Source organism: Cyprinodon tularosa, unplaced genomic scaffold (genome assembly GCF_016077235.1).
Source record: "Cyprinodon tularosa strain WSP-4 unplaced genomic scaffold, ASM1607723v1 ctg14, whole genome shotgun sequence".
Lineage (NCBI taxonomy): Eukaryota > Metazoa > Chordata > Actinopteri > Cyprinodontiformes > Cyprinodontidae > Cyprinodon > Cyprinodon tularosa.
Window position 1 is genome coordinate 493,129 of NW_024038220.1, and position 27,488 is coordinate 520,616.

General features: G+C 39.4%; 1 protein-coding gene across 1 annotated transcript; it reads right to left on the reverse strand.

The window, feature by feature from the left end:
- Positions 1 to 4,463: 4,463 nt before the first annotated feature.
- On the reverse strand, positions 4,464 to 27,022 carry ints1 (integrator complex subunit 1). Its single transcript, XM_038278230.1, has 48 exons — positions 26,954 to 27,022; positions 26,519 to 26,640; positions 26,141 to 26,431; positions 25,853 to 26,049; positions 25,516 to 25,653; positions 25,256 to 25,415; positions 25,058 to 25,163; positions 24,717 to 24,903; positions 24,315 to 24,460; positions 24,085 to 24,226; positions 22,166 to 22,342; positions 21,964 to 22,072; positions 21,767 to 21,887; positions 21,601 to 21,678; positions 21,365 to 21,522; positions 21,028 to 21,124; positions 20,846 to 20,937; positions 19,033 to 19,093; positions 18,762 to 18,959; positions 18,555 to 18,684; positions 18,203 to 18,382; positions 17,955 to 18,104; positions 17,682 to 17,861; positions 17,493 to 17,597; positions 17,240 to 17,407; positions 17,036 to 17,147; positions 16,804 to 16,962; positions 16,575 to 16,721; positions 16,383 to 16,481; positions 16,048 to 16,172; positions 15,680 to 15,928; positions 15,413 to 15,572; positions 12,671 to 12,802; positions 12,324 to 12,492; positions 11,730 to 11,856; positions 11,530 to 11,645; positions 11,347 to 11,434; positions 10,974 to 11,224; positions 7,466 to 7,595; positions 6,782 to 6,915; positions 6,473 to 6,665; positions 6,237 to 6,361; positions 6,040 to 6,149; positions 5,727 to 5,840; positions 5,561 to 5,631; positions 5,388 to 5,479; positions 5,196 to 5,305; positions 4,464 to 5,056 (listed from the first exon to the last, which is right to left on the reverse strand). Exons 2-48 carry the CDS (start codon positions 26,571 to 26,573, stop codon positions 4,941 to 4,943), a joined length of 6,555 nt encoding a protein of 2,184 aa, XP_038134158.1. The 5' UTR covers positions 26,574 to 26,640; positions 26,954 to 27,022; the 3' UTR covers positions 4,464 to 4,940.
- Positions 27,023 to 27,488: the final 466 nt, after the last annotated feature.

Below are 27,488 nucleotides of genomic sequence, written 5' to 3' on the forward strand. Positions count from 1 at the left end.
GTTTTTTAAAAGAAAAATTTTTTATTTTTATTTTTTTTGTGAAACATATAACCCTATTCATTACAGTAAGTTTATGTACGTTAGAACAGAGGAAAGAACTTCCACTGCTACAATCGGTTTACTGTATATTCACCAGTTCAGTCTCAGTTTGGTGTTTTATACCGAGGCTCTAAAATGTGCTACGATATCACAAAACCAGTTTGAAAACAATCTAAAATCTTTACTTATAAATGTCTGTGTTTTTTCCCCTATGCCATCTCCCTTTAAACCAACTGTATACTCATACTATGCAGATGCAGTGTTGACCTAGTGGTTAGAGCAGTTTGCTTGTGCTCTAAAAAGGTTGCAAGTACCTGGTTTGATCCCCACAGCCTGCACTTTGGTTTCCTGAGCAAGACCCTTAACCCCACACTGCTCTCTGGGTGCCACACAATGGCAGCCTACTGCTCCCCAAGGGGATGGGTTAAAATGCGGACAGGGAATTTCACCACTGTGGGACAGTAAAAGGATTCACATTTGCATTTAAATATATGCATGCTTTCATTGATGCTTAAAAATGTGCACATTTATATGGAGGTTATCACTTTTTAATTCCCTTGAGGGTTGTTGGTAACCTTCATTCACATTTTACAATAAAAATAATCAGTGAGAATGTGCGTACGTACGTATGCATACGTTCATGTGAAAATAAACTATGTCGATCTCAGTACAGTAGACAGAAATGTTATACAAGTAGGAGTATTGCACACTGAAACTCTTCTAAAAGTATGTTTTTTTTCAAAATGTTAATTTTAACTGAGTAAAGTAACCAATTACTACCACCCTGGCTGCCACTGTGCAGCGACCAACAAGTTATCTGGGACTAGGGGTCGTGCTCTTGAATCTCTATAGAGGTCTTTATGATTTAAACCAAGGCAGTTGTAACCTTCTAAGTATGCTCTTACTACTACAGGTCACCCTTTCCCAATTAAACCAAACCTTTAAGCGAGATGTCTGGTCAGCAGGGAATAATCAATGAATCATTATCTATACCTAAAACTAATATGTTTGCAGTGATTTAATGAATTTAGCATTAATCAGTGTAAAAATAAAAATAATTATTTTCATTGCGATCATTGAGTCTGGAAGTGGCCATTTTTGCCCAAATATTGTAACACCTCACTCCTGACATCTTCCAGCAGTGACGTCATGGTGCGGTAAGCCTAGCGCTGTTCTCCCTGCTTTACAAGTAAAATCAATGGGAATTATTATACACACCTGCAATCAACAACAATTAAGATTTCCAGACGACTTCACTATTGAAATTTGCAAGAACTGTAGAAAAAGTTAAAGTGACAATGCCCACATGCATGGCAGTTAAATGTTGCAATCATTGGGTAAAAGTGAAAAAAGAATTAGTTATTTCACCTTTCCGATTCATGATCCACTACAGACGGGTTTGTCTTTAGATTGCCAACTTGAAGAGGGAGGATTTGCCATCGAACTTCTGGCCAGAGAAAAAACACTTTGTGTGTAGCCAACATTTGGAAGAAGAATGTTTTTAAGATAACTTGGATAATAGCGCATTGGGACAAACACCTGATACAGCACTGGGACTTGATCAACAGCCGATACCGCACCCTGACGTCACAAACCGCTAGGTGGCAGTAGTGTTCTTTGACAAACATGAATGTCACCAGTGAAGCACATTCAAATGAAAATTATGCATACTTAAAAACACTTATCATTTATTGTACAGTATGTAATAATTTTACATTTAAAGTACTTTCAGAAGTTTGAATTCTGATTATGACAGGACCTTTCCTTTAAAAATCATGTAGACTATATAATATAAGAACACAAGCATATCACTGATAACACTTGAATGAATGTGGATGAACAATAAAAAAATATCCACATTAGAAAGTTGTTTTCAAGAGTATGAAGTATTGTACAAAAATAAACTTTGATTTAAAAGTAAAGGCAAAAATGAATTTTTAATTAAATCATATGAGCTATTTGTCGTCCTGCCCCAATGCTGGGGATGGCTGAAGTGGATTAACTATCTGTCCTCAGTGTGATAAGATCTTATATAAAAGTGATCACGTACAACGCAGATTATTATTCTTTCTCATCTACTACTGTAGTACTTCAGCTCATAAAGCAAGCGTTCTGCCAAATGTCACGCAAAGATGGATGATTATCGTCAGCACCGCTGTCATGGGAATTTATCTGTGTGGTGTAATTTTCAGGCTGGAGCAGCAATGAGCACATACTCAATATTTAATGAAAGTTTGAGTGAGGCTTGAGGGTTGTCACTTATGCCTTAATGATGTGTCACATTATACTTATCGGATTGGGTCAATCTCAACTGCAATCACTGCGCTCATTTCTTTTTAATTTATTACAAATATTGGATCATTTTGTCCAACTCTCTGCAAACACATCTGCATTGCACTCTCTAGTTTCTTGACTGTGCGTTTGTGTCACATGTGTGAACAAAGAAATCTATTAGCTGGAGCATGAATTGGTTTAATTCAATCAACACACCTCAAATGTGTTTGTAACTTGGACAAAAAGTGTATTTCATGGCTGAAAAAGCCCCTATGGCTGGTGCCTCACTCTCCCTGGTAATAGTATCCCAGAGCGAGCAGGTTGATTGTTTTAGTCTTGGATCACTGACCATGGGATAAACCTGAGAGCCCAGCCTGCTTTTCATGTCAAAACCTTCAAGGGAAAGCGGCCACAATCCAAGGGCAATCACACTTGAAACATCAAAGTGCCAAAGAGAAAAGAGGCGAGAGCCGGTCTGCATTTTTTTTTCCTCTGTGCGATCCAAACGCAACTGAAGCGTGGAGGAAGAGGAGATGATCTAAGGCGAGGATGCCATTGAGAGGAAGACGGAGAGCGGACAGATGTGCATGGGCAGGTAGCAGCACATCAGGGCCTCTTCTGGAGACACCGAGAAGCCTCTGCTGGTCGCATTCCTCCTCGCTGCTCCTTCACTGTCCATTTTTCACGTTCCAGAAAAGCACAGCAGAATAACCCAAGTTATAAAGCTCACATTTGAGCCTGGAGGAAATACTAAAACCAAAAACATATATATTTACTGCTGTGATGCTTACTTTTGGAAGGAATCCTTCCATTAGAATTTTACTTTAATTGAAGACTTTATAGTGACTGCCAGTTGGAAAAAAACTAAGTTTTTATTCATATTTAAAATGCAGATTTTAGTATCATCAATCAGTTTTTAAAATCTGTCCTTTTTTCATATATTCAAATTATTAAATTAAAATCAATATGAAAACAAGTAAAGAACGTGTTCTGGGGAGACAAATAAGCATTTGAGGTCATCGGTCCTATTAAGATAAATAAAGGCGGAGGTTGTTAACTTGTCAGTATTCTGGGCCCCCTGCGCTCCCTCCCCACCACTTCCTTGTTAACTGTCACTCATCTCTGTTCCGCCTCGCTGCTGTCCGGCCAATGGGATGCTGGCGCCCTACCAAGGCCCCAAGCTGCTACGACTTGTGTAAGTTGGTTGATTGATAACCATAAACAGACCTTTCTGGCTGGTCATAGGACACCATACAGGTGCAATTAACACATCAAACAAATGAAGCACTGAGAGATGAGCAGCTATTGCTGTGCAAGACATGATCAGGTTTTATTTACAAAGAGTTTAATTATAGGAAAGAATTTGAGGATGCATTTTCATAAAAGTTTTTTTTTTTACTCGGTTCCCCTGGTGAAGCGTGGATGTATTTGTAAATATATTTTAAACATGCTATAAACATTATGCTATAAAGGTGGCCTAGTTTCAATCTTCTGATGCATGTTTTAGTCATATTGTACCAATCAGTCTTATTTGGGCGTCAATGCAATGCAATAAAAACCCTTTTTTTTTTTCCCCCTGACATTTTTGCCTCGACTCCACATCCTGCTTTGTTGCAAAACATCAGGAAAAGTGCTGTGAAACGGTACGGCCTCCAAAAACTGTTTTGGTCTGTTGATTGTCACCAGTTATCACCATGGTTAGTTAGCCGTCAATGGAGAGAGATCCAATTTCTGTGTTCGCCCGCATGCTTACACATTAGCCAAGTCATTCTTCAGACTTCGTTAAGTTGTTTTTCCCGGTTGAAGGCACTGCGACCTGGAAAAACAACTCATTCTTTCATGGCAAAGTGCTTTCCATCACAGCATGTGCATCTACCCTTTAATTTGCCGGTTCTAGCTGAATGTTTGACAGCTGTCTGCCTTTCATCAGAATAAAATGAAACCTTTAGTTTAATTTTTTTTTTCTGCAGTCAGGTTTGAGGTGCTGAATTATTATTCTGGGAAAAATTAATGGGTTCTGTGAGATTTGTTTTTACCGTTTTAATAATAAACTAATATAGGTCTTTTCCAAGGTTTAAACGAGAAAAAAATTACCCTATGAAATGTAATGCCATTCACTGTCAGACACTACAAATAAGAAAAACCAAAGATTCATACTTCATTGGTTCTTTAATTTACTTCAAATTAGCTCAAATATAGCAGTTCAGTTTGATGCAAATTCACAATATCCTTGAAAGAAACAATTTTATCTACAGTAGCAATGATATGAAAATGCTATTTCAAAACAAAACTTTGTGTGATGGAGAGTGGATGTAATGTAATCTGATTTCTGTGACAAATGCCAAAAAATCCCTCTAAATATCAGACCGCCTAATATCTATCAATTTGCAAACAATGGTACTTTTTTTTTTTTTTTAGCTCATTTAATACAGATTATTAAACAGAGATTATTAAATGACAAACTATTAAAGCTAATTATAGGGTTTTTGAAGCAAGAACCAAAATGTTTTTAAATGAAACAGGAATAACACCTACAGATATGTTGACCAATTACAAAGCTTACTTCCCTAAATGTTTAGGGGGAAATCTTTCATCGGAGAGAGACTCTGGAATGCTATAAATCAGAATTAAGTTGTTGCTTCCATATGAAGAACCTTCATGGACTCTGAGATTACAGAGCTGGTGTCAATTTGTCCATAGATGCCAACCAAAAACGCCTTATGGAGCAAAATATCTGCATGTTCTGTAAAGAAAACAGACAACAGAATTAAATGCAGTTATTGGTGTCTGGATGCATGCATTTTAAAATTCCTTAAGCAGTTCCTACATCCAGAGAAGGGCGATCAGTTCTACTTCACTGTAAATTGACTTCAGCTTATTACCTTGACAGAGAAGTACGTATTCTGGAAGATTCCTCAAAGCAGTTTGTACCACATCAAAGTCACCGCTCCCTATACAGTACATGAAAGTTGGGAGGAAGTCTGTTGCCAAGCTATAGTAAAGACAGAAAAGGTGTTAACAGCAAAAAACGCCTTTTTACCTTGAACGATGCAGAATCTATATTTCTAACTCACCTGGGATTATTCTGAATGCAGCGCAGGGCCAGACTGAAGGCCATGTTCCGACACAGCTCCTCAGACGAGGTCATGAGTCTCTGCAGGTCATTCTGCAAACAGCAACACAAAGCTGTGATGGACATCTTACACATATTGACATGTATTAAACATGACTTTTTCTTGTGACTCACAGTAAAGAACTGTATTATTTCTGGACTCCTCCTTGACTTCTCATCCACTTCTGTCAACACTTCCAGCACATCTGCAGCAGAAGAAAAAAAAAAAAAAAAGAATCTTCTTGTTAGTCATTACCAATAGCAGTTCATGTGTAGGTGAAACCTCTTCTATGTTTCTCACCCTCCACCGCCTCTCCTTTTGACATCTTCTTTAAGTACATAGTCATATCTGCAGCACTCAGTGTAAAGGGAGCAGATATGTTGACCAGAGGAAGAGAACCTGCAGATAAATCATCTACAATATAAGCAAAAAATTAATCAATACAGGAAAAATGTGAGTTTTTTTTTTTCTTTCTTACAAACTGCAGGCATCAAGCCAAAGTCAAACAATGTAAAGATGAAGATGCTTAAAAATTTATGAATAAATAACTCCTTAATGTTAAAAAGATAAAATAACCTGTATGGGGAATTCCTGCAAAAGCAAAGATTCTCACCATCTTTCTCTTCTGCTGTGACGTCTGCAGAGGAGTTTTTCACTGGTAAGGTAAGTCCAGCTAATAGAGATTTTAGTTGGACCAGATCTGGATTTTCTGCACACAGACTTCTAAAAATAAAGAAATATATTTTTTAAATATCTTTAACAGTTTTTGCCTCCATCAATGTCTATTTATAGGAACCTCCTCAGACTTACTGTAGGATGTCAGAGTGTTTCTGTAAATAAGGAATGGCTGCTGCTGCATCGTGCGTTATGTACTTCTGTGTAAACTGTAGAAACTTATTAATAAAGATCAGCGGAGATCGACTCCTCTGAAAGTTCTGCAAAATAAAAGATTTAAAAAAAACGTAAAAATCAAAAAATTTCCTTTTTTGCTTCATAAAATTTATTTTGTACTAAAAATCCCCTTGAGGGGAAAATGATTTGTGCACCTGAAGGACTTTCATAAAAGACAGGAGGCAGTCCTGAAGCGCCCTCTGGTGGTCACTGTCGAAAACAAGTGGTTGCAGGAGCTCCAGGATGGCGAGCACATTGATAAAGAACGTCATGTGGTTCTGCTGCCTGAACTCCTGCATGTTTAGGTGAATGCGACCATGCAAGAGTCCTGCGATCATTGGGAGGTGTCTATGGAACAAAACGGGACAGAGGGCATGAGTTACCAGTTACAAAATGTCGGTACAGGAAGTTAGGAGAATAAGTTAAAATAACAACAAAAACCAACCTTTATTTTCTTTACCTACCTCAGTAACAGAACAGGATGTGATACAGCCAGCTTCCTGCAGGCCAAATTAGCATCAGACACACGGCCCTCTGCAGACTTCGAGTCGCCGCCGTCAGCGAGCAGCGAGACAAGACGATGAACGAGTACATCCAGCTGAGAAAAATAAGATTATGGTGAGGGACTGTACTTGAAAATTCAATTAATTGCTAGAAGGATTCCACAAAAAAATTAGAAATCCATCAACAGGCAACACGCTTCAGGAATAAATACACTTAACTTTATTTTATTAGATATTAACGATCAAAGTTTGTTGTTAAGGTCAGTGATTGAGGTTTTAATCTCAAATCAGGTAGAATTAAAAAAAAATATTGAATAAATTGATTTAAATTGATGATAACTTCATCAATGTGCATATTTGTGGGTGAAAATTTTTTTTATTATTATTTTATTTTACTATAACAAGTCAGACATAAAGATTCTTCCTTTTAAAAAACAAGCTAAATTAAACAATTCTTGAGGTCATGACTAAGCTTTTTGTTTCATAGTGTCAGCTTGTCTACAAGGTCTTCATTATTTGTCAAAACATTTCTGTTTATATAATGAGTACAATACATAATGCTGATCATTTTGTATCTAGTGAATCAAATGAAAATCACAAAATGTTTTACAAACGTGTTGAATTTGTGGCATATTCTGTTTTTACCTTGCAGCTACTACCGTCTGCAGCTCCTCCACTGCTAAACGTGTCTCGAGGCAGGGTCATGTGCTGGATGACCTCAGGAAAGTGGAGATAGATTTGCAGCAACAGGTTCTGGCACCATTTATTCATTGTGCTAAAAGAAAAAAAATCAAGTATGAGAAATAATGCAAACACAGGAAACTGCATATTTTAGACAATCAAGTCAACATAAAAGTAGCAACAACTTTTGACACAGCTGTGGTTTAGTCTAAGGAACTGAGACACCCAGAAGGATCAATGCCACAGCTGAAATAAAACCCAAGTGTGATATATGCATTTGATGAACTGCAACTTCAAAACAGCTAACAAAAAACGAATGCCTTTAAATCTGTTATCCCACAGACGAGGAAGCACTATAAAGCCATATTTTTGTTCCTGTCTGCTGGCAACAATTATAAAACAATGTTAACACAAGCTATAGACATAAATAACATAATATAATTCAAAGGTATTTACATTTAATTCATCGCAGTTTTACCAAATCCTCTTACTGGATAAGGCTCTTGTCAGACTTGCATGATGCAGCCTGCGCTAAATGAGGAGTTTATTACGGTCAAGCTTTATGGCAAATCACAGCGTCCTTGAACAAGAGTAAAGAGTTTGCTGGTTGTTAATAGTTTGGGTGTAATTGGAATAAACACCAGCTTATCTGACAGAAAGCACCCCCAATAAGAATGCTGTACGTACCCTCACATGTTTAGCCAACACAAGGCCAAAACCTCTTTACTTTCAGTGTGTTTTTATACTGCCATGCAAGTATTTGACCAGAAAGCTTAGTGCTGCTTAAAATACGGTAATTCTGAAGCTAATTTCGCCTGACCTTGGCCAAAGTTTCCTCATTAAAGTGGTTTAATAAGCAGAGACATATTCATGAAAGAAGGGTTTGCCTCCACAAAGAGTTACACCCTGATCTCTGACAGCTAAGTCAGAGCAGGAATTCACAACACAGGCAAGTTTAGAGCTTCAGACTTAATCCTCTTGCCTTCATTATAATACACTGAGCTTTTAAAGAGATCACACTGCTGGTTTTAATTTCACACCAATAGACCTAATTATCGAGTTCTTCCTGGTCCAAAGCATTGTGGGTGACAGGGGGAGTCTAAAAAGTTCATCTGCATGGAGAAGGAAAATCTGGTGCAATTTAGCTAATGTCTATCAGTGCAATGCAAGGAAACAAATCATTTGGTATTATCTTTGGGAAATATGATGCATTTGAAAACAGGAGCTCTTTTATAAACAACAAAATTGAAACAGATTAAACAGACTAGAGTCATGTTTAATGACTCTAGTCTGTGTTTAGTCATCATGTTTAGTCAACAATAAAAATTTGTTTGCATTTTTTTTTCAATACAAAACAGGAAAAAACTTCAATGCAACACGTGCACACTGCCTGCAGGAGATGAATCATTACATTACAGGATTTAAAACCTTTCTAAAAGATATAAAAAAAAACATAAACAACGACAATGAGACATTTTTTAAACAAATCTTAGCTTCATTCTGTAAATAGGAGTCTTGAATAGTACAGCGTTATGCAATTGATAAGCTGCACAGTGGCAAAGCTATTTGCATCGTTCACTTACTTACAGCTGAGTTTGCATATTCTACTATGGGGTAAGTGGATTCAGTCCAGATTGCTCCCACAATTTTAAAACACGATTGCTTGAGTTTTGCTGTTTTTTTATACTCTAAATTGCCCTAAATTATGGCTCTGTCTGACTGACTGGCAACCTGTCTATTGTGCAAATCTCCAAAGTCAAATCAGTTTGGAAAACTGCTGCCCAAACACTTTATTTAATTACAGTGTTTGAGCTGCATGTTAGAGGGGAAATAATTAGCAATATGAATTTATTATTGAAACAACCAATGATTGAATCAGCAAATAGTTAATGAGCTGATTAAATAATATATCCAAAGTATACTAACTTTAAAACATGCAATTTGCTGAAAAAACAAACCACTCTGAGCAATAAGCCAAAACGCTGCAAAAACCCTTTTGAATTAAAGATGAAAAACCTTTTTCAACCAAAATAAATACAAAACATTCTCTAACTTGAAGCTTTGTACACTACAAGGGTTCAGTTTTGTCCCAAAAACATTCTTCTTTTTAATAATAATTCTCTTTTTAAATCCTTTTATAATATGCAAGAGCCTCTGCGACTCAGAGGCAGCTTGCATCGTAGCATCGTACTGATAAGTCAAGCAGGAAGGATTGACCTTCTGATGATGGAACCTGATTTCATCAGCTGCATCCTTTGCTATAAACATTAAAATGTACACAAATTAATTATGCTATTGCAATATAACCACTAAAATGTTCATTTTCACTTTAAAAATTATTTGAAGAATTTGAACAATTGGATTATTTTTTTAAATGTTTCTATAAGTTTTAAGAATAAGGCTTAACCGTTTATGGGGCACTTATTGAAATACTTTGAAATTTAACATTTAAAGCAAACAGTGTTATTGAAGGACAGGACCTTATTACTTTTGAGAAATGTTAAAAAACATGTTTATTTTGATAGAAGAAATAAAGGTCAATGTAATAAAAAAATGGCAACTTGCCCTAATATATTAATAAAAATAACCAAAGTGCTTCTATATGAAAATCATGAAAAACAGTCACAGAGTGAAAGAAACAACTTTTGTTTTTGTTACAAAACATTAGAGCATTAATGCTGATACAGGCACTTCTATTATTTTACTTTTTAAAATTAACTGAATTACCTTTTTACTTTATTTTTCGAACTGTTCAATTAGTTTTTTAGCTTTTTTTTTTCTTAACTTCTTTCCAACTTAAATTACTCTAGGTAATATATCGTCAAGGACTCATTTAATTGGTCAAACCCCAAATTAACATGTACAGACATGTAGCTGTATTTTTGCTTAATGGCTAGATAAAAGTCTTGTGCTTTTAGAACTCACAGAGGGATTGGGGGACTCCATTCATTACGGGTATGCAAGTAATCAAAAATGGTAATTTGCCCTATAAAGGGTTAAAGTATATTTGGTGAAGGATCGGACCATTTCTAACAGCTGAAAACAGAGATCTGAGGCTAAAATCGGCAGAGACTAAACAAAATTTACAACTCTAGAATGATGACCTTTGCTTGCCCTGAAGGATGCATAACCTTTAAACTAAATAATAAACAACTGTGACGCATATAAAACCCTACGCTGTATTAAGATGTCTTCTCAGAATCATGTAGGAAACTCCTCATTTATCTGAAATAGCATCTTCTCCACAATCTAAACTGGTTTATTTCACAGCATCTGCTTCCTATAAATATCTTCTTACTTCCACCCCTGATGAATTAGCAACTTGAATGTCCTAATGTGGTTTGCTACAAGCTTTGCACAAGGGTATAATGGAACTAAATCACCGGAAACAGCTTAACAAACCATCAGCTGATTCAGATGAAAGTCTAACAGCTACAGGGGTGAAGACATCCCTAATAAATAAAATACTTGCCTGTCATCCCACTTCTTTGTGCAGTTAATGAGGTATTCTGACACTCTCTTGATGTTTTCAAGGGATCCATCGCAGTAGGAGTGAAGGAGGGGCAGTCTGGATTGGATAAGGGAACAGGATGCCTGGTCCAGGCAACCTTTATCAGTGCTGGGTGAGTTAAGGCTACTGAGCTTGGATTCTGACAAGATCAGGTCAACTAGGCTGATCAGCTCCTCAGAGCTCAGTCGCAGAACAAACTTCTCTGTTTTCTTCTGCAAAGGAAACAGAAAAACATTGAAGTCATCAGACTTGCAGGGTAAATTTCCTCCCACGGTCTTCAGTAGGAACAGTGAGAAGTTAACAGGACAGTGTGGATGTAATACTTTGATGTTACCTGAGGGATTTTATGGTCGCGTCCTTGCCAGATGCGTGGAATATGGCTGCATGCCCAGAGAAAGTCCAGGGCTGACGACGGATCCAGTCTGAACACAAACAAAACAAAAAAGGACAGCACCTTTTAGTTGTTTGTAATGTAGTAAAAGTTATCAAATAGCACAATACTGCGTATGGAATATACTTGTAGTCCTTGTGCTTGCTGAGAAGAGCGCTGATGCACTGCAGGAGGGTGGACCAGTTGGACTGGTGAGTAAGCAAGGCCAAAAGGTACGGTCTATAAGCCGGGGTGCCTCGTGCCTAAAAAAAACAGAAAACAGACTGTTAAAAACAAAAAATATTCCTGTCATTTAAAAAAAAAGAAAGGAACGTTTCTTTTTCGACCTTGTTGAGAGCAAAAAGTAGTTTCTGTTGCAGGTCTGGGCACACGGATGTAACTTCCGGATCAAGATGCTCCAGCCAATCAACCAGTAGCCCAGAATTCAGGCCTGACTTTGTTACTTCAGAACCACTGGGAAAAGTGGAGCAGAAAAATTAGCTGATAAACTTTGCATACCTTCATATTTTAGTCCGACAGTCTTAGTTACTTAAAATCAATGAAACCCATTTTGTTTGCAAAAACATTTGAATCCCTAAAAGTTTCACAGGAAAATTAAACAAGGTTGAACAACGTTAATATGTTTAAAGATTATGTAACACATCCAAAGACTATAAGTGAGAACTAGAGTTATATCGTTCTTAAGATATAAGATATGAAAACAGGTCATATAATACAGAAAAGAGAAAATATGAAACTAAAATACTGCTACCATAAACTAAAACAAATGTACTTAGGAGGAAAACTAATGCTAATGGCTTAATTTTAACAGTATCCTGGTGCAAATTTTTCCCTTATCAGGTCTGTCGTTTCTCATTTGGATCAGTCGAATATAATCATCTCTTATCATCACTAAAGGTTTAAAGATTTAAAGTACTTACCTCTTTGTATCACCTTCCTTTTTCCCTGTACGCTCTTCGCTTTCCTGAAGGAGGAGAGATATCACCATGGCAACGGGGCCAGCTGCCCCATTCTGAGTACCAACGGTCATCAGCAGAGATAGTAACTCTTCCAAATACGGGGACTTTACCTCCATTAACCCTTGTAACACTAAAAGAAAAACAACATAGCTGTTAAATCTGACAGAAGCTCCAAAAGTTTTTCTTTTATTCACATTTTATTTATAACATCTCAATGAGATACTAAAGATAAATATCTTATTTACAAATGTATATCTTAATAAGCATAACTATGAAAGGTGCCAGTAGTAAAAACCCTCCATTTATACCTTTGCCAATGAGCTCAGGTTCAGCGTTGCATCTTTCTCCAGCTTTCAGCATCGCCATCACAGCCCTTAGCGGCACCTCGGGGTCCCTGCGATATGCAAAGGCCTCGGCAAGATGGATGAAACATGTCCGCACTGCAGAGCAACAACACACCCATCGAGTCATTTCTGGAAACTATAATTTACAAGCATCTATTAAGATAAAAGTCCTGATCACGCCAAATCTAACTTTGTGTCCGATCCAACACAAAATCATGTCGAATGAAGTCGTGGCGTTTAACTCTGTGTATCACTGTGGATGATCACACAAGACATGATTTTCTGCAAGAGGGCTTGTGTAGCTCCAACTGAGATAGACCCCAGATGTTGCAGACTCATGAAGTAGAGTTTTGTTTTGTAGCCTTTTTTTTATCATTTATTAATTTTGAATCACTTTTGATAATCTGTCCAAGTCAAATGTGTGAAATTGTTTCAATTTGTGCACGACAGAAGCGGGAAAAAAAATCTTAAAAGATCTGCCCCCTCTGCGCAGTCGGAGCCTCTCTACACAGTCAGTGTAGTCAGTTTGACAGGGGGGAAAAAAAAAACATTGGATCTGATTTTCAGGGTTTATACATGAATTAGTAACTCTTATTTAATGCTTTTTAATGCTCATAGAAATAATCTTAATGCCATAAACAAGTACCCATGACTTATATATATAAATTTATTAGGGGTGGAAATCCACAAAATCCACGGTTCGGTTCGGTTCACGGTATCGTGGTCACGGTTTTCGGTTCGGTTCGGTATATGTTTATTGTTACACCGAAAAATAAATTTTTTTTATAAAAATTAATGAAAAAAAAGATTTATGAAATTAATGAAAAAAAATCCAAAAAAATTTAAGAATTGTAATTATTTTTAATGATTCGCTGAAACCATGGATAATTTCAGCATGTTTTGCTGCTTTGAATTTAAAGGAATAGTACACCCAAAACATGATTAGGCTTCATTTTCTACTCACCCCCATGCTGAACAACACTCTGGAGTACTTTTTTGATATCTCAAATGCATCTGGAGATCTGGGAGGCTTCTTGCTGTCTGCTGACATTCAAATAATGGAGGTCTACGGTGCCCGAGACAGAAAGGTCCATAAAAGTCCACAAAAACGTGTCAATATTCCTCCATACTGCTCGTCCAATGTATTCCAAGTGTCCTGAGTGGGTAGCATCCAGAATTTACTCGAAACGAAGTCATTTAGAATGTTTTTAGAGCATAAACAGTAGTGTATAGTATTTCCTGAAAGCGCGCGCCAGCGCGTTCACGAGCCTACGGAAGCCGGCAGACCAAACCAGCGCATTCAGCTCGGCAAAGAACTCATGCTCTTCCTCAACACTGAAGTCCTCAGACATTTTTCTTTCGTTGTTTCTTTCTTTGCACAGGTAAACAGCACATTTCTTCTTCTACGCTTGCATTATCGGCAGAGCAGACGCTGAATGCGCACTTTCATCTGGTTTGGTCTGCCGGCTTCCGTAGCGTCCTGAACGCGCTGGCGCGCGCTTTCAGGAAATACTATACACTACTGTTTATGCTCTAAAAACATTCTAAATGACTTCGTTTCGAGTAAATTCTGGATGCTACCCACTCAGGACACTAGGAATACATTGGAAGAGCAGTATGGAGGAATATTGACACGTTTTTGTGGACTTTTATGGACCTTTCTGTCTCGGGCACCGTAGACCTCCATTATTTGAATGTCAGCAGACAGCAAGAAGCCTCCCAGATCTCCAGATGCATTTGAGATATCAAAAAAGTACTCCAGAGTGTTGTTCAGCATGGGGGTGAGTAGAAAATGAAGTCTAATCATGTTTTGGGTGTACTATTCCTTTAATCATCTCGCGCATGCCCTCTACGATCTCCAAGGGACTCAGAGGGGAGCGAACGGGAGCCGCAGTGGGGGCTGTAGGCTTTGCTTTGTGCAGGGGGTCTGGAGCGCAGCGGGGTGGAGCGGAGCGCTGATGGAGTATGTGGGATTTCGGGGTTAGCATGACATGTTGGTCATGTTGCTGTTAGCATAAACAAAACGTGTTGCACAATGCTTGCACACTGTTGCACTTTTATCCACAACTTTCTTTCCGCCGTCATCGTAGGTCACTCTAAATGCAAAGTGGTCCCATACAGCAGACCTATAAAGTGTTGCTGGCGCGTCTTCCAACTCCTGTTCTTTCCCACTCGCCATACCCACACAATTCTCCACAACAACTGATTTTTTTTCTGCTACACCGGGCTACGCTGCTTCGCTTCTTCTTCTTGCTTACTACTGGTGGTTGGCTTTGGTCGCAGTACCGCCACCTTCTGCTCTGGAGTGTAAACGTTTCGCCTATGAGAAAATGGAGGAGCGCATGAACCGAACGCGAATCGAACCGGGACAGCCGAACCGAACTGTTCGGACGGTTTTCATAAACCGTTCCATCCCTAATATATATATATATAAAATATATAAATCCTTCGTCATCTTCAACGTGGAGAGGCTGCAGCCATGTCCCGAGTTCCTTATTTTCCCGACACTTTGGTTCAAATTTGCCTTTTTTCCGCCTCAAGCTTCTTTTCCGAAGCCATTTTAATGCCACAATTATCAAATTTAATGAATTTTAATGCCAATTAAGGCCTTAATTTAAAAAATAATAATTAAATTACTTTAATGATGTTTAATGACCCTGATTTTAAAAAGTCTGACCTGGCCTTAACTGTTAAAAAGGTTCTTACCGTCACCATGTCTTTGGATGTGTGCGCTCTGACCCGTGAAGGATTTGAGAAGGGACTTCAGAGGTCCTGCTTCCACAGTCGGGGTGTCTAACCACATTAACATCTCAACAACGACTTTCAGGAAAAGGGAGGAAAAAGCAATGTCCTTGGATACAAGACGCTGCAACGTTAAACAAAGATCAGAAAGAAATATAAAACCAGAATACATAGTAGAGCTAATAATTAAGCAGGGAAAATGTCTATGCCAAGCCTGATGGCTTCTTTCACCTGGTACAGATGAAGCTGGCGCATTAGAGGACAGGAGAGAGCGTGACTGCGGTGCATCGACATGACGATCGGCCCTGCATGCGTGGAAGTGAGCAGGGCCGCGATACCCTGCAGGAGACGAAAGGCAATCCCGCCCTGCTGGATCTGCCCCTGTCTGGCCCGCATCAGCTCCTTAGCCAAGGCCTGCTGCAGGGCGAGAGAGAGCTGACTGGGAGGAGGCCAGCGAGGATCTACCTTTATGGGGAAAATCTGGAAAAGACAGAAAGAAAACAGCAACTTTTTAAAAATGTACTTCAGTCTTTGTAAAACATCAGACTTATTATGTATTAAGTTAAATTGGTTATTGAATAAGAAAAAGAGAGGAGAACCTGAAGCAACATGCCAGGGAGATCATCCTCAGGTCTGATTGATGGAAGCTGAGTGGCTGATCTCATTTTCACAGAGCTGTGAGGCGTTTCCACAGTAACTTTGGCCTTAGAAGTTTCTAAAGAATCTGCCATAAAGAAAGTATTTCAGAATCTGGAAACTGCAGGAAACTGGAGTTTTTCTTCCTCATTTATCTTCTGATTCAAACGCCACTGAATGTAAGCATGTAAGAGTGTAATACAATCATTATACAAATACAAGATAAAGTGTTATGGCTGTTTAGTCTAGCTTAGGTAGAAACTACATCTGAAAGAATCTGGAAGATAAACAAACTGACCTCTGTGTGGAGGAAGGGACGAGCTCAGCAAAGAGTGGAAGGTGTGCCCCCCGGTGGCCCCTCGCTCATGCTGCACCTCAACCAGATGGGCCATGTAGTCTGTTATTAACAGAATAAACAGATTAGAGCGATTTTAACAACATCAGTCCTTTTTAATGTTTCAAAAGATGAAAATCTGCATGAAAAGCGTACGTTTATCCATGATGTTTTGCTCCAGACTGTCTGGATCATGAGAGACGGCCTGATCTAGGTACTGCAGGAGTTTGCTCATGCTGGAGACGGGAATACCAAAGGACTGAACAAACAGCAGCAGCTGCTGAGGCTCCAGGTCCTGTAAAGCTGTAGACAGAACAGAGCTTTATTTAATCAAAGGACAGGTTTCCCCACAGAAGGCATTTCTAGGTAAAGCAGCACATTGTACCTGCATCTACTAATCGAGACACCTCTGAACGGATCATCCTTAGTTTCAACCAGTCAGGCAGCAGTAGAGCCTCTTCTGATGTGTCAACCAGGAAGGCAGTGGGCAGAGGTTTCTTTTCAGGAAACCAGATGTTCAAGAGAGCGTAAAAATCACTTTCTCCTACAGAAAAAAAAAAGACATGCATGGTTTTCTAGCTTCTTTAAGAAAGCAACCTTAAGGTAAACTGAACTACCTTTGGGTGGTCCCAATGTCAGCAAGATGACCATCGCATGGACCACAAGGATGTGCATTGTAGCGGTCTCTCCTGTGGTCCAGCGGAGGAACACTTGATCCTGAGACTCGGACTGGAAAGAACAACAAAAATAACAATAACTTTGGGAGCTTTTAAAAACTTTATATCCAAGTTGGTTCACTTAGTGTTCATTTTTCATCTCACCCAGCTGTACAGATCCTCGCCCTCCTTAGTCTTCCTCATTCTCTTGATATAGGTAGAAAATATAGTAATGAAAGCAGAGAGGACTGCATCGGATTCTGGTCTGGTGGAGTGTTTGGAAAACAAATTGTTCATGATGGTGGAACGCTCAACGATCAGACGGGCGATGTCCTGAAATAAAAAGAAGAGGTGTAAGCACTGGTCGGGGAAAAAAAACTGGCGTTAGGATCAGATCCAGGCAGTTAGCTTTGATTACCAGAGCAAGGTCATTATGAGCTGCCTGCTCCTCTATGGGAGCATGCTGGGAAAGGTAGATGAGATACGCGCTGATGGTCTGCGGATCCGTTTCCATGTGAATGGCCTTCAAGGAAGCACATTTCTTTATTTTTATTCTTATAAAACAAAAGGTTTAGACATTATTTAAGTTTATAACACAAAGACTGACCTGCTGCAAAGCGGTGGAAGTCATCCCCCGGACGCTGTCAAATAAGGGCAGCTTTGGGAGGTCCTGAAGGAGCCACTGGTAACCAGGCAGAAGCTCAGCATCTGCAGAGTCTTCCTCCATGGGCTGCTCTCGCTCCTCGCCATCCTTTAAGCCTCCTTCACTCAGCACCAAAGACAAACCCTGTGTTTACATATATAACATATATAAGCTTCCTTACGTTCCTTAGATAAATGTGACCAGAAAAAGTTGTATTTCCTTATTTTAGGAGGGCACCTTCATGGCTAGAACCCTAGATGCTGCTTGAGAAGAGCTAAGACGGCGCAGGAAGTAATCGAGAACTTCACAGGTTGTCTGTTCATCAGCTTTAGAACCCAAGAGAAGATCCTGGAGGCGTCCAAGTAGCTGCCTCTGCTTTTGTTGTCGCTATGAGAGTAATTTACAGTCAGTCAAAACTACCTGCAAAGTACCTGCTTTAAATCCAGCGTGCATTATCTGATTTCTCAAAAAAAAAATATATATACTTGTCTCTTTTTGGCTTTCTGCTCTTTGCTCTCTGCATCTTCATCATCCTCCACTGTAAAGCTGTCATCTGCAGCATCATGCAGAAGAAATTCACAAAGACATTGCACTGGAAGCACATCCAGGGACCCCTCACTGGACTGGACCAGGTCGGCTAACCAGGGCATGGACTGGGAGGACGCCTACGCAGACAAGTCAACATTCAAATAATATTCAAATTTTTTGGTTCAGTTATGGCTGAACATCTATGAATACAATGTACATAAGAATATAAATAAAGTAAGAGCAGGGGGTTTTGATTTGAGGGACATGAGGATGTTTACTGTTGGAAGATGTTCCGTATTTGATCATCACCTGTCTCTGGATGATGTTGAGCAGAAAGTCGGGGCTGCGGCTGCGACAGAGGAGATGACCGAGACGCAGAGACTGATTGAGGGTTTTCACCTGCTCCTGGACCTGAGGAGGAGGCCGACGTGGAGGACCCCTAAACAATAAAAAAAAACATATTAACGATTTCATAAAAGGTAGGTATCAAAATCAAGAGTTCTGGTCATGTCTTACTGCGGGTCTAGGCTGGTGAGCTGAGACAGCAGCAAGCTGTTGCTCTCAGTGATGGTTTGTTTAGTAGAGGCTGCTGCCAAATGGCTCTCAAAGGCCAAAATCTCCTGCTTCTCTCTCTGGGAGATCTGCAGCTCCCTGTTGATCATTTCAGTCTTTGTGTCCTCGTCAGCGATGGTACATGGCGGGTATGTGTAATTACTATGAAATAAAACAGTCTTGGTTTGTGTTCAGATTTAAATCGTTTCAATACAAATTCATAAGCTTCACTTACTTTGTCATCACCATCTCCATGAGCATTTTGAGTGTAGGATAACCGTCCCAGGCAGCCATTCCTGAAGAAGAAAAATGTATTATTTATAGAGGCATTATGGAGTTTACTAAGGATACTAATGACATCAAAAAACAGAACTGCAGCTGCAACTTCATTTTACTTTTTTCACCAATTGGTGTCTGAGAGTAGCTGGATGCCGCTCACTTCTGAGTATCGACAAAATCCATATTTAATAGAACACTTTTGTTTGCCATGTTACACAATTTAACGTGGACGAGCTTGAAACTAGTGGATAAATGTAAAGTTGAAGGACAAGGATACCTAGTTCAGGATTTCTTACCAAAACAATGCTGAAGAGGTGGGACTAAGTCAATAGTCTGAAGATCAAACCCAATTTTTTTTTACATGACATATTAATGACATATTTGGAAAAGAATAAACAAGTAGATCCATATTGTAAACCTCATCTTCTAAAGTTAAAAAAACTGTTACCATGTTAACCAACTGCAATATCTGCCAGCTTGGATACACTGACGGTGTTTGTGGTTCAGACTCGGAAGTAAAGATATTTGTTAAGTAAACAATGGAGCCTATGAGAAATCACTTAGCAAACATTTATTTATTAATGTTGATTCATCATTCTTTAAATGTTAGAAAGAAGTTTGACGTTATCGCCTCTCTTCAGTTTTCAGCCCATGTTTTCCGATCTCAAATGTATCTTTTTTTCATCGTTGTTTAGTTCTTAAAAGCAAATGAATATATTGTTTTGCTGTATCAGGTTAAGAGATTCTAAGACTTTATTAGAAACTGCCTGGAAATGATTTAATCTACCCTGGGGATAAGAAAAAGCCAAATAATTAAAGCTATAAAAAAACAAGGCCACTTCTTTGATTTTATTTATTTTGATATACTAATAATACTAAGACAGAAAGGGAAGCACTGAAATGATGTGATGAGACTGTTGGAGTCAAAAATACTGATACAGAACCTGTGGAGGCTCCAAAGGGTTAAAGAGTGCGGCAGATGTTCATCAATACCGCATAAACTTATTTCTGCTACTTATTTCTGCTACTTGAGAGTGCGCATGCGCGAAAGCAGCATGCTGCAGTTACATCGCTTCAGTTAGATTTTTAAGTAATTTCCCTCTGAAATTATTAAAGTATTTCTGATTGATTCAGCCTCACTTTTCTGTTCGCAGTCTGAGATCTGCTGAACAGAACCTGCTAATGACCCCTCAAACCGATTTTAGGACAAAAGGCGACGGGTCCTTCCAAACTGTTGAACCAAGACTGTGGAATCACTTTACCTGCCTTTGATGAACTCCGTGTAAGATTTAAAAAAACAATTAAACACATAATTGTTTTACCCAAGCAGTTTAGACTGATTTTATCAAGGGCTGTTATGACTATTTGTATTTTATATGGTGCTGTTTTGTATTTTATTGTACAGCACTTTGTGATGATTACCTGAGAAAAGTGATATATAAATAAACCTTACTTACTCCTTATACAACATGACACACTGAATATACACCCAGAGGAACAATGCTGCGGCTTAGAAAAACATATTCACATATTTGAGTTACTCAGTCTACGTCCAGATCTAAAATCAACTCACAGTGCACAGCTATTAAAGACAAACCAAGAGGTTGCAGAGCTCCGCTACACTTTTCATGTTTTGAACCCGTGTTTTGTTTTACTTTCATTAACATTTCAACATTAATTTTAATCCTTTAACCAAAGAGTTATGTGATAAAATATGTAGTTCAAAGATGAGGACTTTTGGAAGCGCTATATGCATGTTGTTACTATACCTATTTTCTGAGGATTAAAGGCCGCCACCACAAGCAACAGGAGCCATGCCTTCCAATAGAGAGTGGATATCGCCAAATTTGGTGGTTGGTACCTTAAACAATAAGAATCATGAGTTATTTTAGGCTTGCACGTATGATCCAGCATGCGTCTTTAAAAGCATAATAAAAGACCACTTTCTTACCCTGCTGGCAGCTGAATGTTCTCTGGGTGATGGTATGTACACAGGTTCAGCACAGCGTCAATGAGCTGGATCCTCTCCACTCTCAGGACCTCTAGATCTGTTTAATAGGAAACCAGATAAATAAAAATTACCTTTGTTCATGCTTTCCAAACACTTCTTAAGCAGCCGGCAAAGATAAAACATGAATGAAGGAGGTTCCTCCCGGAAGAAGTGAGGCAGCACATTAAGCTGAGGCACAACTGTTTAAAGAAATGTCCAAACATTCTGCCATGGAGTAAAAGAAACATCTGGGGGCTGTGAGCGTAAACAGCCACAGCCGGAACGGATCCTCGCTCACCATCAGACTGCACTGCAGCAGCTCTCTTAACCAGGTGGTCTGCCAGCTCCATGGCGTCGGCCGGGCCCAGGGGCAGGTCACGGGACAGCCCGATGACCAGGATGCGCATCAGTGTGTCCTCGAGCAGCGGCACCTCAGAGCAAAGGCGAAGGAAGAAGCTGAGGAACAGGAAACATGGATCCATTAAATACAGCCGGTAAAGAGAAGAGGTTGTAACAAAGCAAGAGCAGACTCACTTCCTGTCGCTCTCTGGAGGCCAGTTGTCCCACTTGTAATACGTCTCAGGCTGCTCGGTGAAAAGCACTTTGTGAAGGCTGCACACGAAAAAGAGGCAAAGTGATAGAAGCATAAAAAATGTGCAGCTAGTTTTACACTAATCGTATATCAGACAGGTTTACTCACCAGTGAACGTAATCCTTTGCACCCACTTTGCTGATTGTAGGGACCACAGAGTGCAGCCACCACACAGCATCTCTCTGGATGGAAGCAATCTGATTCTGAAAAGACCTCAGGACTTCCAGATCTGGCACAAAAAGAAACAAGTTTCTTAGAAACAGGAAGATAATCACACAAGTCGATACTGCAACTATATCACATACTTTTTTTCTCCCCTTTGTCCCATGCAATGCCAGCTTCCTTAACCTGAGCAGTAATGCCCAACATCATAGAGACTGTAAGTAAATCCGTCACTTGGATCACAAAGCGCTCCTGCAGAGACATTCAAACCAACAGCTCTGTATCAACTTCAAATGAAAAAAAGAAAAAAAAAGGTTGAAGAACAAGATGTTTATCTCTGCTTACTTTGAACTCCATGTCCACGTAGCTGGCCTCTTTTCTCTCCTGCATCAAACCGAAACAAAATGCCTGGAAATTGATCTCATGCTTGGTCTGTTTGATGATCTCTCTGAGCAGAGCTCTAGAGGCTCGCAGGTAATCGTCCTTATTGGTTAGTAAATCCTGGAACACCATCGCCAAGAACTGCAGACACAAAGTAGGGGACAACCTAATTAAATCTGAGAAACAAAACAGGAAATAATAGCAAAATAAAGTGAGAAAAGAGGAAATTTCCAGGGTTTATTTTCAATTTTTTAGGTCCAAACTCCAAACAATTCCAGTTCGGGAATCCACAGTTCTCTATTTTAGTGCATTAAAAAAAAAAAAAAAAAAAGCAGAACAGTTTAGGACTCACAATGGCAAATACTTTTATATAGAGTTTATATAAACCTACAAAAACTATAAACTGAACAGCAGGGGGGTAGATGAATAACACTATTTGTATGGGTGAAAGATAGAAGGAAAAGTACGTGCTAAAGTATTGCTGCTGAAGAAGCTTTAACCCATTAAGCCCAGACAGTTTTAGAGCAAATTTCCACCTGAAAATATATAAAATAAATCAAGGAGTAGGCTTGTCCCGATCCGATCCACGTATCGGATCGGGACGCCGATATTGGCAAAAAAATGCGTATCGGCAAAGCATGTAAAATGCCGATCAAGACTGCCGATCCAGTTTTAAAAAAAAAAATCCAGTCCGTATTTTCCAGTTTCGCCGAGTGAAACGATCCATTCCACTATTTTGCGCCAGTGTTTCCCTGTTTTGCATTTTTATTAAAACTTACAGTAATACTTGCACCTTTAACTGTTTACGGTTTTACTGTTCACTGTGCAATTTCAGATTGCTATTCATAATTTTGTCCAGTTTGTGTTTATCTCTTAATAAACAGGTAAGTTTGTTGTTACCAAGCAACCAAGTGTTTTATTCAATCTCACCTAATTCAGCTGGCTAGATGTTATCAAGTGTACTAAAACCCTTTTCAACATGAGTCTTACAACTAAGGCTAAATACTTTAACTTAAACTTAAATACATGCTCGGATAGGCTGGTATCGGCCAGTATCGGTATCGGATCGGAAGTCCAAAAACAATATCGGTATCGGATCGGAAGTGCAAAAACCTGGATCGGGACATCTCTATCAAGGAGATCCAGTTATCAGGTTTTAATGCAAATTGAATTATAATTGTGTAAATTAAACCAAGAGAATGTTTTTGAAAGTTTAAGTAATACTGAAATAAACCAGAGTGAGTCTTAAACTTTATAAAAAGGCTGGTGAAGCGGGGGCAAGTTTGTGCAACAACGGAGGGACATGAGAGGCGAAAAAGAGAGGGGATCCAGGTGGAAAAAGGGTCCCAGTGTTCTCGCACACCTCGCTGTTCTAGCTGGTTTGACTTCACAAGTCTTTTTTCCACAATGGCGGTCATACAAACAAAACAAGCCGGTAAGGTACCAAACAGGAACTACGCATAGTGTAGAGCGGATGTAGATTTGACCAATCAGAGGCCTCCTGTCTGCAGTCACCTGCAATTTTGGACAGGTGCACCAGAGTGTCTGCAGAAGGGGCGGGGGCACATTTGCGTTTACTGCGACACACATGCAGAAGGACTGGTTTCTGAGTATAAATCAGCCTTTAGACTGGCCTGAGCATAGGGGTATGGAAAAATGTCTAACCCCATTGCAGTACCTCCCTGACCCCACTAGGTGTCAGTACCTCAGCATTAGAGAACTCTGCTTTATGGGATTGTGTGTAGAAAGATGAAAAAAATAATAATAATCTTCTCTGTTCTCTGTATATTTTTACAAATTTTAAGACCTAGAATATAAATCTAATAACATTATCCTCATAGGAACCCTGATTTTGTGTTCACATTAAAGAAGTCCAATGTCACCTTTGGTGCTTGCTCAGGGCTGTGCTGGAGCACGGTGTGCAAAACCTGCATGTTGTTGGGATTCCTGGCATTAGAAAGCTCATTGAAAATCACCAGCTTCACCATCGTCCCCAAGTTGTCTTTGTGTGCATTTAGCAGCTCTCTGGAGAACAGCATCCAAAGCACACGTTAACACACATATTAAAAAAAGTTTTACAAAATACTTCAGTTAACGAGTAGCTAAGACCCACCTGACACATAGCATGTAGTGGTTCAGAAGGAGTTTAGGTTTCAGACGGATCTTGATGAGGCTGGAGATCACCTCCATGTCGTCTGCTCCGTGGGTGCTGCAGTTCATGCACAACGACATGAGGAGGTCCTGGGCGGGTCGGGTCAGCTATGCACACAAAATAAAACATTTCCTCAATCAGCTGTCCAGTATGAAGATCGAAAGCCTTGAATATGTTGGCAAAACTATACACATAAATATTGTTTAGGTCGTTTTATTGATGAAGATAAAGTTTGATATTTTAAAGGTACAAATCAAAGTGATCAAACAGCAGCACTGCAAGTAAAATCCTCAAATCAAGCCATGATTGAAAGACTTTTTATAACTCTTAGTTTATCCAGCTTTTTTTTAATGAATTTCTCACCTTTGGGTTCTGGAGCCACATCTCCAACCTCTGCACGGCCAGAAGACGCGCCTCTTTATAGCCACAGGTTGCTGTGAGCAAACGCAGCAGGTTCCGGGACACGTTGTCCATTGGTTGCCTGCGGTTCAGCTGATCTCTCAAGACATCCAGCACATAATCCTCCACACTTTCTGCCAATTCCTCATACCTATACAATGCGATACGATCAGTAAAACATTTTTAAGAGTTGTTGAAGGAAACTTTGAGCGCTGTAAAGAAATCTAAAAAGGACAAAATAAAGAGAAACAGTTTCCTATAATTATAAGTGAGTTATATGAAACCATAACTGGAAGCAGCCATACCGGGGCATAATTTGGCCTTCATCCTCTGGACTAAGTTTCTCCTCTGCTATCAGTAATTCGGTCTGACTGTCATCTTCATCTGGAGTTGATGGATGAGGGCTGTTGCCTAAAAGATGCAAAATGAAAACACATCATCAGCACTGAGCTACAGAGGCCACAGCTCTGACCCAGCCAAGGCATGTTTAAAGAGGACTCCACCTGCACTGAGATCCCCAGGAGTGCGACCACTCTCAGCCTGTAGCAGCATACTCTTTGGTGGCATCTTAGTGCTAAAAGCTGTCTGGATGTTGTCGACAAAAGTCTTACAGTGGGAGCTGTCGACCCATATTCTTTCTCCAAGTGAGTCTTCGATGTAAACCTGCAAAAAAGGAAATGTATATATTCACGTGCAATCATCACCTGATGAAAAAGTAAATCATAGTTTCAAACAACAGTCAGAATTTTTTATATATTCTAACTTTGACAAAGATCTCTGGCCAGTTTTCATCCTCCTCATAGGCTGCCATGAGTAAATTGCACGCCAGAACTGACACCAAGCTGTTTCCTTTTGCCTTGAAGTTGATGGAAGCATCCCGACGCAGGAGGCTACACAACGCCTGGGGATGACAGACAGACAGACAGGTTAGAAGTTCCTAAATTTTAGTTCAAATGAAACAATTGTTAGTTATGTAATGAAGGAGAATTTAAGAAACGTGAAACGTGTGAAAGTAAAGTTTCAAAATTGGCCAAATGTTACCATTTAATCTGAGCAAAATTTAAGAAACAGATATTACGACTTTCCACCACTGTTCACACCTCAATAATTCCTTGGGTCGCAAAGACATTGGGCTTGATTTTGGCCAGAAACATTAGGCTAAGGTACAGAGTGATATCGGGTTTGGCTCTGTTCATCTTCAGCTGTCTCACTGCTCCACACAGCAATCCCTCCACACGATCATCATTTCCCTCCGACTCTGCAGCTTCAATCTCATCCAGCAGAACGGCAGGAGACACTGCACAAACAAGGAGGAATCATTAGGAAGTAAAAGAAATCTAAGCAGTTTGGGTGTGAGACTGTGTGCCGACATGAAACAGTCGGTTTACCTTCAATTGGTACAACTGAAGGCTCCTTTATTGAGGGGGAAATAGCCCTCTTATCCACCGCTGCAACATCAGCGAGGCGGCCCAGAGCACTGACAGGAGGTGTAGTGGATAATTTGGGTCTCTTGGTTAGGGTGGACAGACCAGAGGAGGAGGGCAGAGTGGAGGAAGCCTCTCTTTTACGATCAGCAGGTAAACTTGTTGATGCTGGCTTTAGGAGGACAGGAGGTGCTTTGGGCTCTCCTGTTTGGTTCTTCGACCCCAAAGCTATGAAATCCCCTGGTGGAGGATGACCTGAGATAGGAAGATTGCACAATTATTATACAGATTTGATCACAGAGAAAATATTATTTGGATTGGCTTTAAACAAAACGTTCCTACCTGATGGCTTTGCAGCACTTGGGCGCCTCAGGGCTGTGGGTTTTGGACGATTCATCTTTATGGACAGGTACAAAAACTCAAACAACAGGATGAGCTAAAGACATTGTTTAGCTTTGAAGAGGCTGTTAATATAAAGACAAAACACAAAGGAAAGTGTTACACATAAAAAGTCACAAGAAAGTCATTTAAGTCTCGCTATGTGCGCTTAACAATCCTTATTACATCCATATTACACACAAAAGTAAAGTGAGAACCAAACGTTGGCAAAGCTAGTTAAGCTAACTTAACGGGCCGAAGCTTTAAAAACGACGAGATTTCCACGATAAAATGTTAGCAACCTTGAAACCAAAAAGACATTTAAAAAGTAAAAATGCGGTAAAACAATAAGTAAAGTTGGTAAAAACAACGTTTTCTTTTAAAGCATATAAATATTACCGTAATGGTACAGATTCCAAGAGAGCAATGACGTCTTCTTCTATGGTTTTTCCCTAATCGATACAATTACTCACACTGCCATCGTGCGGTGGTGCGACGGTAATGCAATCAAGCTTTTTTCCAACCTTCTTTTACTTTACTATTAAAATTACATGATGGCATGATAACAATTAGCATGGTTGCTATACTTAAAAAAAACAATTAATATAAAAAGAAAGCTTTAACTATGTGTAACTGTAAGCAGTCCTCATGCTTTCGCAGAATCCCTTGTTCATACTATTAGAGCCATGTAACCAAACTAGAAGTTGTATTTATGCGTGACGAACACAAGAGGGCAGTAAAGAGACGTGTGGCCTTTTTGTTGTTGTTTTTTTTTTTTGTTTTTTGTTTTTTTTTCTGTGTGGCATTTCCTTATAATATCAACATGGAAATACTGATAAATGCTGGCTGGATGGATCAGTATTCTTTTTTTAAAAGAATTTAGCTAGTTGTTTAGTAATAATAATAATAATAATAACTGAATTTTAATTGATCT

Excerpts from the sequence above, each read along its gene's own strand:
- ints1 (XM_038278230.1), bottom strand. The coding sequence starts at position 26,573 with ATGAATCGTCCAAAACCCACAGCCCTGAGGCGCCCAAGTGCTGCAAAG. Across the intron at positions 24,461-24,716 it reads TGTGGCTCCAGAACCCAAAG|CTGACCCGACCCGCCCAGGA; the intron begins GTGAGAAATTCA and ends TTGTGTGCATAG. Across the intron at positions 5,057-5,195 it reads ATACGTACTTCTCTGTCAAG|AACATGCAGATATTTTGCTC; the intron begins GTAATAAGCTGA and ends TTTTCTTTACAG.